Source organism: Epinephelus moara, chromosome 4 (genome assembly GCF_006386435.1).
Source record: "Epinephelus moara isolate mb chromosome 4, YSFRI_EMoa_1.0, whole genome shotgun sequence".
Taxonomy (NCBI): domain Eukaryota; kingdom Metazoa; phylum Chordata; class Actinopteri; order Perciformes; family Serranidae; genus Epinephelus; species Epinephelus moara.
Genome location: NC_065509.1, coordinates 33099091 through 33112973, shown reverse-complemented (window position 1 = coordinate 33112973; position 13883 = coordinate 33099091). Strand labels below are relative to the sequence as shown.

The following is a 13883-nucleotide window of genomic DNA, read 5'->3' as shown; positions in this document are numbered from 1 at the left end:
TGTGTGTGTGTGTGTGTGTGTGTGTGTGTGTGTGTGTGTGTGTGTGTGTGTGTGTGTGTGTGTGTGTGTTGTCATGTTTTGGGGGTGATCTAAGGTTTTCCAGATGGGACAGAGTAAAGGAACGAGAACATCTCCACTGATATGCGTGTTTATATTTTCTGTCTGAGGATGTTAAGAGTGACATCTCCTGAGAGAGGGGAGGGGCCGGTGGAGATCGAAGGGGGCTAAGTGGCTGATGTGAGAGGAGGGAAGTAGGAAAGGGAAAGGAGAGAAAGGAGGAGGCAGTGAGTTAGTAAGCAAGATGGATTGAGTGAGAGCGATATTATATAGATAGAAAGCCAAAGAGGACTGAAGAAGCTGTATCAAAAGAGACGATGTCGGGCCCGCCATGTGGACTTTGAATTGTTCTGGCACGACCTTCCTTTAAATATTCTTTCAAAGAAAATGTTTAGACATGCAGCTGTATTACAGCCATTAATCTGTGGTCTGTCAGACCGACTCTTTCCACAAACACACATGCAAACACACTTACAGACAATCTGTTGGGCTGAGGCATGCACTTTGCTGAATGATAACAGATCCAGACACTTAAACTTGCATTCATGGACGTACACACAAAGAAAATAACTAATACATGCACACGTGTATTAGTTATTTTTTTTAGTTAGGTTTCATGATGGGGTTCTTTTTCACCCAAAATAAAACAAAGGTGTAATACAAAAATCTAGCATAAAATTGGTTTAACATTTTGTCTTAAAGCCACTTCTTTTTCTAATTACTTATGGGGATTCTGTTGCACAATGAGAACATATTTTCCATGTTCCAGTATTTTTCTCTTTAGGTTGCCAGGCATTTAGTCAAATCCAATCATATATGTTCAAAATGTTTCGTAAAAACTGGTTAAAATTGAAACAATCCAGCATGCTTAAACCTGCCTATACACACAAACACTCAGCATATGCTGCAGAAAAATAATCAGAGTTGGAGAAAATTTTCTAAGCTCTTAAACACACACTGACAGGTGCAAATACACACAGAAGTTTTAAGATTTAAGATTGACTTCATTGTCCTACAGAGTGGGAACTTTGTCTTGGGCTTCTCTCCCATGCTGCAGCCATACAGACAACATTTCACTTATGAAAAACATACATATGCAGGTACATAGATAAAAAGGTTTGTTAATAAATAAAAATAGAAAACACAGCAAGCTTCTTAAAACACCTTGGCAAGGCTACCATTAGTTCACCTGGTAGAGCAGGTGCCCCATGTACATAGGTGTTGTCCTTGCTGCAGAGGCTGCGAGTTCAATTCCAACCTCTGGCCCTTTGCTGCATATCGTCCCCCTCCTCTTTCCCCCGTTCAAGCTAAAAACTGTCCTATCGATTAAAGGCAAAAAGCCCTAAAAAAAAATCTCTAAAAATACTGAGGCAAGCAGAGCAAGGCTTTCCCTAAAAATCTTATACCTTGTAACCTGCCATTATTTAAATGTTTTAATGACGCAGGAATAAATACATTATTAAATCTATTTAATCTGCTACGAGGGACTTGGAACTTCCTACCAGAAGGCAGTAACTGGTACGCACAGAGAAGAACATGAGATGGGTCATTAACTATCGTATTGGCTTGCCTTAGTGTAGCCTTTTCGTAAGAAGACTGCGAGGACGTGTGCCGTCTGAACCCTATAATCTTCCTTGCAGTTCATGCAGATGCACAGATATATACCCAGCACTAATGAGCAATGTCAGATATGAATGTAAACATGTAGAGAGTAAACATAGGTACAGAGTTACGCACTGGTAGCAAGCACACCCAAAGACGCATGTAAACAAATGCACAGTCCTGACTGCGGCCCATCAGTCATAATTTAGAATCCAGCCAGCAATAATCCAGCATGTTTATTCTAGTCTAGTTACATTTCCTCCGTCCTGATAGAAAAAGCATATCTCGTAAACTTTAGGGTACGCTAAATCAAGACATAACTTTGAGTAACTATCAGAGTTTATTTGTCCAAACGAGGGATCAACCGCATGCTGATTTATTGAATAAGGTTAAGAGAGGCAGGAGATCTCAAGCCAAACACATGGTGTGGGGAGTCAATGCTGGCATATTGTTCAGATGAGGTATTGTTTTTATATTGGTCTGTATCAGGCATTAGTCATCGACAGTGAGATGGAGAAAGATGGAGAGAAGAGAGAAAACGTATTGATTTCATGTGTGTGGGGCCTGGTGTGTCTAATAACTCTTTCATTCAACCATATTAGAGAGTCTTAGCAACCATTATAAAAAGCACAATGATGTCACGCTACCTTGTGGCAAACTCGGAGCGCTTGGCGTCTAAAGGAAATAAGGAAATACTTCAGGGGATATTAACTTCACTTGTTGTTTACACACAACGGGTGAAACCACATTAACTTTCCACGGCCAAGTGTTCGAAATCAAGCACGAGTTTTCACCTACATCTAAATTTGTTTGGAATTACTCAATTTCGCCACAGTCTGGAAGAAATCTTGCTATGTGAGGCTGCCAAAGATATTACGCTAAGTGTTGCGCATGCAGTGTGGATGCCGGGACAAGCTGTGATTACAGCAAGACAGCCTGACTCAGATTAGAGAATATTCAGACTGCTGGATTGGATTACATGTTTTTAAATGAACACCGTATGCTAAATGTTTGATTGGATTACAGCAGACTATCTGATTAAGGTGCTTTAATAAGTCAGATACTAAGTTTGAAATTTTTTGTACTTAGCGTTGGCGTTAATGTACAACCAGCTCAGTTAGCAGCTGAAAACACACCTGATATGCTGCAGTTTAGTCTGGTTGAGGTGTTTAACAGACGTCAGATTATACGTAATGGGAGTCAAGTATTTTCACACGACTAATTATCAATAATTACTAGCCTGTATGTAAACATGGGCATCAAGGAATACTTTTTCTGCAGCTATTTAGCATTCCCTGGGAAAAATGTCAGAAGCGTTTAACTACATGCAAACTTTTCCCATGGGATGTATGTAAGTGACCAGAAATACCAGAACGTGTGCATGTGTGTGTGTGTGAGTGTGTGTGTGCAGAGTGAAAGGCAGATACGAAGGTCTGGTAAGTAACAGTAATACCTACAGATAAGGGAAAAGGCTACACCGGGCTGTGACCATGTATGTTTTTGTTCATCCCCTGGTATCATTTGCAACAATGTGTGCGTGTATGTGTGTCTGTGTGTATGTGTGAAACACAGAGTGTGTGGGTGTGTGCGTGTGTCTGTGTGTGTACTTTCTCAGACTATCTTCCCTTTCCCAAGCCATCTCCTCCCCATTTCTTTAAGAGATTTAGAGTGGGGAAATGTCACAGCAGTTTATCACCAACCACATGAAACAAGCTGCTGGCCCACCACACGCAAACACACACTCTCTCACTCACACACACACATACACAGCCTCTGTTCCTTGGTTCTTCTCACCCTGTCTCAAGTGCACAAGATGCACTAAATAAAATGATCTTTAACACACACACACACATAATAAAACCTGAAACATTAACTGAGATAAGTTCCAAAATCCATCACGGTTATAGTTAAACTAATGTAGTCACAAATGCAAACGCACACATCCATAAACTTATTTCCAGTCCTCAGCGCAGTTTGTGCTGGGAGTGTATTTTTATCTACCGGTCTGGTTAAAACAGAGTGAGGAGGGAAGCTGCATGCAGCCAACGGTGATTATAGTTATTATAGGCCTAAGACACACACACACACACACACACACACTGTACATACACGCACACACATTTGAGCCACTTGAGGCAGAAGAGTAAGAGAGCCCTTAACATCAATTAGGACAGCTGAGAGGAGACGAGGAGTCACACTCTGCTGAGAGCAGCCGATTAGATAGAATGAGTTAGACAAGCAGGAGTAACAACAGCGATGACTTTAGCATGTTGACTTTAGCAAGAGGCTAAAAGATTACACAGGCAAATAGGAACACAATACAATAAGGAAGGTTCATACTTTGAGATGTTTACTGACAGCTACATGTTGAATCTGTAGTCAGTAAATTGCCTTGAAATGGAGCAGTGGTCAGTCCTGCTCAGCTGTTTAAGGGCCCGTAGACACGCCGTGTTTTTTTGCGCCCTCAAATCCATTGTTTCAATGTATACGCATGCAAGCTGCGCTCAAAAGCGTGAGTGTCCGAGCACACTGTTTTTCAGGGTGTGATGGCTGCGCCCTGACATTAACAGAATACAACTTTTGGAATGCAGCGACGGACACCGCATGTCATGTGATGAGGAACAACCAGAACAAAGAAATACTTTGTACATCTATTTCAAAACAGGTGCGTAGGAGAAAAACGAGCAGACCAGAGCAAGGTCCAGTCACCATGTAGTCTGAGATACGTTCCAAGTCTAGTCTGATGAAGGTCTAGTCACCGAATCGTTGCAGCATTAATATCATTATTTTTGCAAGTTGGACAGTGTGCAGGAGTTTTTCTACGTGAGGAACAACCAGTCATAGTCGTTATATATCCTCCTTTAATTCCGTAACTATGAGTCTGTGATAAATATGGAGAAGTTGATCGTTTTAGTGCAGGGTTACCCAGAGCTTTACATCTGTAGCATGGGCAACAACATAGGCCTAATACACACTTAAGAAACAATGCACATGGGCAAGTGAATATTGTGTCAAGATAGACTTGAAAAAATGCCTCCATGTGCTGTGCATTCTGTTCTTAGGACTTGTATTTGATGTGAAAACTAATGATTTTATTTCTAGAGAAATGTATGTTCAAGTCATATGTTGTTCAGTTGCATGTGCACAACTTTATAAAACTTCCTTTTGTGTATCTTTAAAATAATCTCAAATGTTTGTTCCTTATTTCTCATTTTCAAAGGCATTATCGTATCTCAGGGAGTCCCACGATTGCAAAACTTCTTAAACTCCCTAATACTCAGAGACATGGGACACAGGAGTGAATTCTGAGTTATATTATCTCTTCTGTTACTGTTTCATATGAACAATGACTCACATGTTCTTGCTTACAATTCAGAAATTGCCAGATTTTGTCAGCAGTCTGGTCTCTGCGCACCATCATATCCGCATCAGTTTAACATCTTGTTGCTTGTTTAACAAATGGGAGTCTTGCTGCTTGTTACTGGCATGTCAGCTCATGATTACTCTATTATTTAACCTCGTAAATATTCAGTAATTACGGAATGCAACTCCTTGGATAAGACACTGGCATTCTCTCCTGCTCTGAAATCCCTCATTAGGATGGGAAACTTTATTTTATAGAGACTTGTTTCCCCTATAGCCATATACAGGCCTATTAGGTAAATATAGCATTTACCTAATTGCTCCAGCATGGCAGTTTTTTGTTAATGGGATTCCTTGTAAAGACAGAATACAGAGTCACAATGAGGAAAAAGAAAGAGGTCATAATATACCTGCTGGTAAATGATACATTCAACATCAAGTCCTTCTACTTAAATGGCTAAACAGGCCGTTTGATAGCACGTCTCATAGGAGCGTTTTCTGATCTGCCAGTTGTGTGGCTGAGGTATGATTACGTTTATACAACTAAAGTTAACAGCCTGAGTAAAAGGGAAAGATCACCATCATTGTTAAACGAAAAAATACGAGCTGTTGAGGGTGGGATGCAACATTGCAAGCTTTGCATCTACTTGGTCCTACATTTTATGTAGCCACAGTTGTGGGTGGAAACATTATGTTTTCAGGCTGTCAGTCTGTCCCATTCTTGTGAACGCAATATTAAGAATGCCTTAGGGGGATTTCTTCAAATTTGGCACTAACATCCTCTAGGACTCGAAGATAAACTGATTAGATTTGGTGGGAAAAGGTCAACGTCACTGTGACCTTGCATCCCTCCCCTCCTGATGAATGGGATATCTCAAGAAATGCTTGGAGGGATGTAGAGTGAGGCTCGGGCCGCATTTTCCTGACCAAACCCGACCTGAGTCCGAGACAGTTATAACCAAGCCTGGCCCGAATCGGTCAGACTTTCTGATTTTTGATTTACCCGACATAGTTATTGTTATGGACAGTGTGTAAATGACCATCAAAAGACTGCTGTTACGCACAGTCAAACACGCCGCATGCACAGCAGCGCAGCGCACACACTCAGTTGGACCGGAGCCTGTGTTGCATTCAGGCGTTATCACGTAAATAACAAATTCCAGCACTTGAATAGGCCATAGCACAACACAGCAGCATGTGTGCCGAACCCAAGCCGGGTTGGGTATCCACACTCTGGAGGGATGTTCTTCAGTTTAGCACAAACATCAACTCAAACTCCACTAAACTCAAGGATGACCTGATTAGAATTTGTTGGTCAAAGGTCACTGTAATTCTAGTTTTTACTGCAGTGTGACACTGTCATGCCAAAGGATGAAAGACTCCATGTTGCTTAAAGTTAGCTGCTTCCTTTAAACCAACACACCTATTTTAAGCTTTTTGATGCTGCATTCTGGCAGTTGTAGGTTTTCTCCCTCTTGAGCAAAAGCATATTTTTTTCTCTAATTTCTCTGGTCATGTAGCACTAGTTTCAAAAGTCTATGCGACTTTCTACTGCAAAGACATTCTAGTCTCATTTCAAGGCCATCTTTTCAGCAACGAAGTACTTCATTAACAAACCCTGAGTCATGGCGGCAGCACTTAATAGCTTTTAACAACAAAATGTGGACAAAGAAAGACACAAACTTACAGAATCCTGAGGTTCTTGAGGCCAGAGAAGTCCACTTTAGTGATTCTGGTGATGTTGTTTCTGTTCAAATCCCTACAGAGAGAAACACAAAGGTTAAAAATCTGATTCAGCAAAACTAAGCGTTAATAAAATTAAGTTTAATTAACAGTTTGAAGTTAATATAATATAGTGTACATCTTGAAAACATATGGCTCCATGATAAAAAATGCTAGGAAGCAAATGAACATCAGAGAGGAACAACTGAGTGCATGTGTGACTGCGTTTGTGTCTCTGTGTGTGTTCTCTCACTCAAATTAGCGAATGTGGCAGTAGGACAGAGCGTGAGAATGCCCCACAGCATATGAGCCCCCACACACACACACACACACACACGCACACACACAAACAAACAGAAACCAAAACACACAAACACTCCTACCGTAAAGGCACCAGGAAAATTATGCACACACACACTCTCACGTCTACACACAAATTGGGCTCCTGCTGCTCTGACTTATTGAGAAATTTTCCAGCAAAAAAAAAAAAAACGAGGTGGGATGAAATTATTTTCTCTTTCCATCATCAGAGTTTAAAAGCTTATCGTGTTTCCTGGCTGTCATTCAATCTGTTTTAACTATGGGTGCACGATGTATGCACACTGCAATATGAACTGACCGCCTGAGTGTGTGTGTCTATAGACTGGTTCCCTTTATACGGGTATGCTGTTTATTGAAACGCTGTCGTACTGGAGGAATTAGGGCGAGGAAAAAAAACACACACACAAGAGAGCACAGACAAACAACACACACAATTTTCTCTCCTATTTCACACACACACACACACACACACAACTCTTTCCCTCGCTTTGTAAGATTTCACTTGCCCTCACAGGCACACACACACTTACACACATAAACAGAGTCTGGTTTTGCTATGTCGGCCCACGTGTGTGTTTTTCATAATACACCTAAACATTTATAAATCTGATTTAAGACCATATTAGGTTTCAAAAGGCTTCTCCAAGCTGCCATGGCAGGGACCACTAATAGGAGCCATACTCCGGCCTGAGACAGGGAGAGCTGGTGTGAGCAAGGGCAGCACTTCCCAGAGCCCAACATGGGGTCCAGGAGTCCACCAGTGGTCCTTGAAAGGGCTCCAGGATAATAAATAGTCTCAACATCTCATCTGATACAAGTGAAGGTCACATAAATGACTACTGATCAAATTTCCCCACCCACCATGGTACACACAGAGGTATAAATCATAAGCAACAACAAATTAGTTCTCAGGAGGCCGGCCCCAGTCAAGAGAGGTTTCTATTGAAGAATTCTTGAAATAAAAAAGAGAAGAGTTTGTTTCCAGACAATTGCCCAACAAAAACTGACAAACAGGAACTAAAGAGTCAGACATTTCTCTCACGATTTGGTGGAAACTAAAAGATAGCCAAAAGGAATTTAAGGCCTTGTCTACACACATACAGGTATTTTTTCACAACTGAAATTTTCCTCTACGTCTTGACCTCTTGTCCACTCAGTTTTAGGTCACTAAAGTGGAGATTTTTAAGACGCCTTCTAGGGTGCCAATTCTTCAGAACTCTGTCTACTTTGTACCTGTGTGGACGTATTAGATGGAGCATTGGGGAAACAGTGATGTCATCTCCTTAATCTGCGCACGCCAGTTGTTGCTTTGAAAACACTTACTTTGCTCACATTTAAACTTAGCATTGCTGCATCACTTCAAGGACGCACAGAGACGTCTGCTGCACCTGGTGTTATTTTTCCACCTTACCATCCATGGTCCACAGTCTGCCCAAAGCAGTGGCTTTGGATCAGACCCGAGCAATCCAGCAGATGTTGAGACAATTTTGCGAGTCGGATTGTTGTCAATGAGGCTTGAGAGGAAAGGTTTTGTATGTTCAGAGCAGCACTCATATATCTGAGTGCTCCTTCGTTCATATCAAAGAGGAATCAACAATGATTAGACCTTCGGGAAGACTTTTGACGAAGGTAAGGTTAACCTCTACACTTAACTACCTTTGTGACAAGCGAAGACTGCGGACAAAAGCTATCACTGGTGACCATTAGAAGTTATTTTTGCGTACAATTGTGGACAAAACAAAAGCTATGTTGACGGATAAAAAAAATGTATATTAAAAAAAAAAAAACTTCCTCTCACCATCCCCCATGTGGGGTGGTGGTGGTGTGTCTTCCCCAAGCTCAGGTCCTCTACCAGAGACCTGGGAGCTTGAGGGTTCTGCGCAATATCTTTGCTGTTCCTAGGATTGCACTCCTCTGGAGAGAGACCTCAGATGTTATACTTGGAATCTGCTGGAGCCACTCTCCCAGTTTGGGGGTCACAACCCCCAGTGCTCCGATTCCCACTGGCACCACTGTTGCCTTTACTCCCCGCATCTCTTCTAGATCCTCTTTCAGCCCTTGGTATTTTTCGAGTTTCTTGTGTTCCTTCTTCCTGATGTTGCTGTTGCTCAGGATTGCTACGTCTATCATCACTGCCTTCTTCTGTTGTTTGTCGATCAACACGATGTCCGGTTGGTTAGCCATCACCAGTTTGTCAATCTGGATCTGGAAGTCCCACAGAATCTAAGCCTGGTCATTCCTTAGGAGGTCTTCCATTCTGACCTTGGGACTTCCCTATATAGATGTGGTTGTGTAAATCGGCAACTGTTTGCTATCAGGTTTGTAACTTTAAAAGATGATGACATGTGAGTGCTGTGTTCCCACTTTTTGTACTGCCTCCAAGTGTTTAAAAGTGAGCAGGCCAGAGTTTTACTCACCCCAATATATTTTCAGCAAACCACTTTTCCTATATTCATGTATTTTTTCCAATAATACATAAAAAAAACAACCTTATAATTAAGTCTTACAATCTGTCGGGGAGCCCTTGTAGCCTTGGGGTTAAGGTGTTGAGCATGTAATTATAACCACCCCCTCATTTCCTGTCCATTATGCAAAAAATAATAATAAATAAAGATAGCTTTGCAATCTGTCACTGAACTGACAAATACTGAAATGAATCATAAACACTAAAAATGATGTTGCTGGTATGATGGTGTTGCCTTCATTGTAATCATAGATAAACCCACATCATCAAATGATCCAAGCACTTGGAAGCAGCCACAACATGAAAAAATTTAAAACCCAGAGAGGAAATTCATGATGATTTTGAGTCTCATCCATCTTGCCAGTGCATTCAAGACAGCAGATACATTTCTGACAGTGAGCCATTTCCCCATCATCCAGACTGGATGCTGCTGGTTCTTGTCACAGGCTTTCAGTATGTGTGTAATTGCCAGTTTCTTGGAAAGCGAGGCAGCTTGATAAGCCTTTTTGGACGCGGTGAAAAACTCAATACAGCATTGATTTATCATTTTCAACTTGAGGAAAGAGCTGCGTCCATGATGAAAGAAACTGTTTTTTTGCCTTGCTGATTTGTAATTTCCAGTATCCACTCACTTCTGAGTGACTCCGAGGCAGCATCCAATACTAAAGCTTCTGTTCCTAATTTCTCCACCTCTATCCATCTTCTCCTCCCTGTATTACCCCCTGTGCTCTTTATCTCTTTCCTTCTCTTCATCTATCTCACATCTCTCCTTTCCCCAGTCACTGCTCTTTAATGTCAATCTGTCAGTCCTTCACAGCCAGCTTTACCCGTGTTCCCAGCCTTCCTCTCTTCTTTTTTCTCTCTAATCTCCCCCTTTTACAGTGTCTCCCTCTCTCAATCTCCCATGTCTTATCTTTCACTGTTTCACAGTTGACTAAACACTTTTTCCTCGCCTCCCTCTGTTTTTCTCCCTCACCCTAATCTCTCCTCTTTTATCTCAATCTTACACTCTTTTACAGTTGGCTACATTTTCCTACCCTTCTCTTTTTTCTCTGCCTTTTCCCCTAATCTCTCCATCCTTATCTCCATCTTTCTCTTGTTCACAGTGGAAACTTCTGCTCTCACCAGGGAAACCGCTCTTGACTCAAACAAACAGTGAGGAGAGAGGGCCAGGTGGAGCCCGATGGCATCACACAATCTAACGTCACCACCCAACAACTGAGAAAGTCAAGGCCATCGCCAGAGCAAAACAAGACTTGGTGTGAAATCAAATTAAAACATTGTCAAATAAAGGAACATCAGTTCACAGTGATGTATTCAGATATAAAAAGATGTAAAGTATGCAGCCCAGTTGCCAGAAAAAAACATTACATTTATATGTTTCATGCGTATCATATCAACATTTCTAAAGTTACATAGTTCTGATTATGTGTGCATGAGCTGATGAAAAGGATGGTGGGTGGTGGGTGGCGTGACACCCCAGACAGCTGCCAAGCTGCAGACCACAGTTTGAGATGAACAAATGACATAACTAGTTGTATTTTTAGCAAGACATCGGCAGCATTGCCAGCCACAATTGTGCCACCACAAGTGAGAATGCAAGCCAAAACATGGTCTTTTTCTAACCATAACCAAGTGCCTTCTGTGCCTAAACATAACCACGTGTTAAACACAGTGTTGATGAAATGTGCAGAAACACAAAGTTCCAACTAATCAGCTACATAAATAATATACAAATGTTACATGATCATGGTTTGCAGAAACGCATGATGCAAAAGTAATTTTGGCAATTAGTTTGGGGATGACATCTAGTCAATCTTTATGTGGAAAACAACCGTCAAATTATCAAATGAACACTACTCATGATTTTCCCTCTCAGACACCTTACATGTTAATAACTTAATGCTATGGTACATTCTACCTACTGACATGTACATGATGGAATTTTGTTCTTTGCCAGTGCCACTAAAGTGCACTACAGTGTGTACAGAACTGTAAATGTTATTATTTTCATTTACTGTCCAATATCCAGATAAGTACTTAATAGCCAACATGTCATATATCTAATGTAAAAGCACATAAACCAAACTGAATTTGCCTCAACCTTAAGGCATTGATATATTTAATTTATTTTGAAATGTCGTAGTTGCTGTTGCTGTTGACATAAAAAGTTGAGGATCAGTTCTATTCTGCAACTGATTACTGGGTAAATTGAGTACACAGTGGGTGGGCTCAACCTCATAAGCCTTATTAGTCACAAAATTGTAGGTTATTAATGGATAAGCATAAACATAATGTAAGGCAAATCAAGATACATGAAGAGTAACCAGGTACCCTACATCTTTAGTATGGGTTTAATGATACATTGGTCTAGATTGATACATAGATTCAGTGATCAATGATCCAATATTATTTATCAAAGTGAAAACACTGATACTTATTGTCATCCTCAAGATACATGTCACATGTGGTTTTTTCAGACCTAACTGTATTGCGGAGTTTTGCACAGCGGCGACCGGATCTTTGCTCTCAAACCACAAAAAAATGTGATGGCACAACAGTCTCCTTCAGTACATTATTCTATGCTTCCTTTTGATTTTCACATTGGCTAGTCATCCTGTTTAATTTGTCTTCTGATTAAATCGGAACCGCTGAAACAAGTTGTAGGAAGCCTCTGCAAGTAATTGGTTGCTGGCAGACACTCTGTGCTGCAATAAAATGGTTAATCAGCAGTGCCGTGCACTGTAGAGCCGATACGATGTACAGCATTTATAGACTGAGCTGAGTAGTGATGCGCGGGTCGACCCGTAACCCGGGACCCGCAAATGGACCTGCGGGTCGGGCAGCAGTGATCGTCTGTTAAATCGGTCTGTAAATGATATTTTGACATTATTGGCTATTACTGTCATGGCATCCGAAGGTATTGATGCGTTGAGCAGGTGACAGTCTGCGGTCGTTTTCAAAACATACTTGTGTCACGTACTCCAAAAGAAACTTGTTGAAACTTTAAACAATAATTTATTGTACAAAACGGGGTAATGAAAATGCAACCTCAGTGCTCTTCCTGAGCTAAAGCAATGGTCCATCATTAGCCTTATCTGAGAGGGTGTTATGCACTGAGATAAGGGCTCAGATAATCCCATACAATGAGGGGTGCTTCTCACAAAGAATTTCTAAATTCAAGAGAGGCTGTTTGAAAAGGAGCTGAGCAACAATGAGCTGCCATTATACTTGAAACCAATAGAGAACTTTTTTTTCACCCAACCTAAAATGGTCACAAAAACTCTCCGCCAATAAAAGTGGGTGAAGAGGATCTGAACGACTTCAAGTTAGTGAGGCGGCCATTTTTATGCACCTGGTCTGCTGAAGTGTGGGTGTCCGCCCCACCCAGCAGTAAAGCTTAACTCAGCTTTAAATTTAACTGACCAGCTGGCAGTCAGACGACTAACGAGTGCTTTTAGTACAAAAGCTCTAACCGCTGTTTGTTTCCATTGCAGGCAGAGGCGAGGTGTGCATGTGTGTGTGTTTGCGACAACGGGATAAGTCAAGAATGCAAACAGCAGGTGTTCGGGGAATTAATGTGCCATACAAGACCCACACAAAGGCACAGACAGCTCCCCACCACATCTCACCCCAGACCACTGAAACCAGTGAACCTTACAGTCTGGCTGCCTTGGGCCAGTGTACTGGTTGACTTTACACACACACATGTTTGGTGTGTGAGGGCCTGATTCACTTAGGGCACAGCTTATTGGTTGGCCACACCACAGAGACTGAGAAAAAACAGAGAAATAACTATTAGAAAGGAATGTTAAACAAATGACAGATCAGGTGACGAAGACTCCCAAGAGCTCGATGGAATGAAAAGCTGGACTGACCGCCGCTGTGGCAAACCATGAAATATTACGTGAATACATGCTTTGAAATGTGTGACATGTGGGGTTGCCCGCCGGTCAGTTGTGTTCCCCTTATCTTAATCTGTCCTGTTTTTGTTTTCTTGACCTTTGCCCTCTTTTTTTCCTATCTGGGCCAACAGTGAGGAATAACGATTAACTGCTGCTAAGAGTTTCCTCTCTCTGTTCTGTCTCTGTCTATCTCACTCTGACACAGCGACATTTCCTTGTTCGACTTTGTCTCTCACTCTATCAGGCACTGCATCCTTATCTCTCCATCCCTCCGTCCTTTCCCTTTCATCCTTTGTTGTTCTCCATCCAAACGCTTCGTTTCCAAATGCATTCGCTTCCTGTCCTAATCTCCTGTTATTTTCCACAAAGCTCTTGTACTGCTTCACTTTCTCATTCCTCCTTTCTTGCTCTTCATCCTTCTCTCTCTCAAAGATAGGTATGCTCAATTT

The 13883-nt window shown here is 41.5% G+C and overlaps 1 protein-coding gene across 1 annotated transcript in view; it reads right to left on the bottom strand.

The window, feature by feature from the left end:
• The window catches only part of slit3 (slit homolog 3 (Drosophila)), a 346116-nt gene that overhangs the window by 317739 nt on the left and 14494 nt on the right, over positions 1–13883 (bottom strand). The window contains exon 2 of the mRNA XM_050043123.1: positions 6710–6781. Within this exon, the coding sequence (XP_049899080.1) occupies positions 6710–6781 (72 nt within the window). The remainder of the gene's footprint in view (positions 1–6709; positions 6782–13883) is intronic.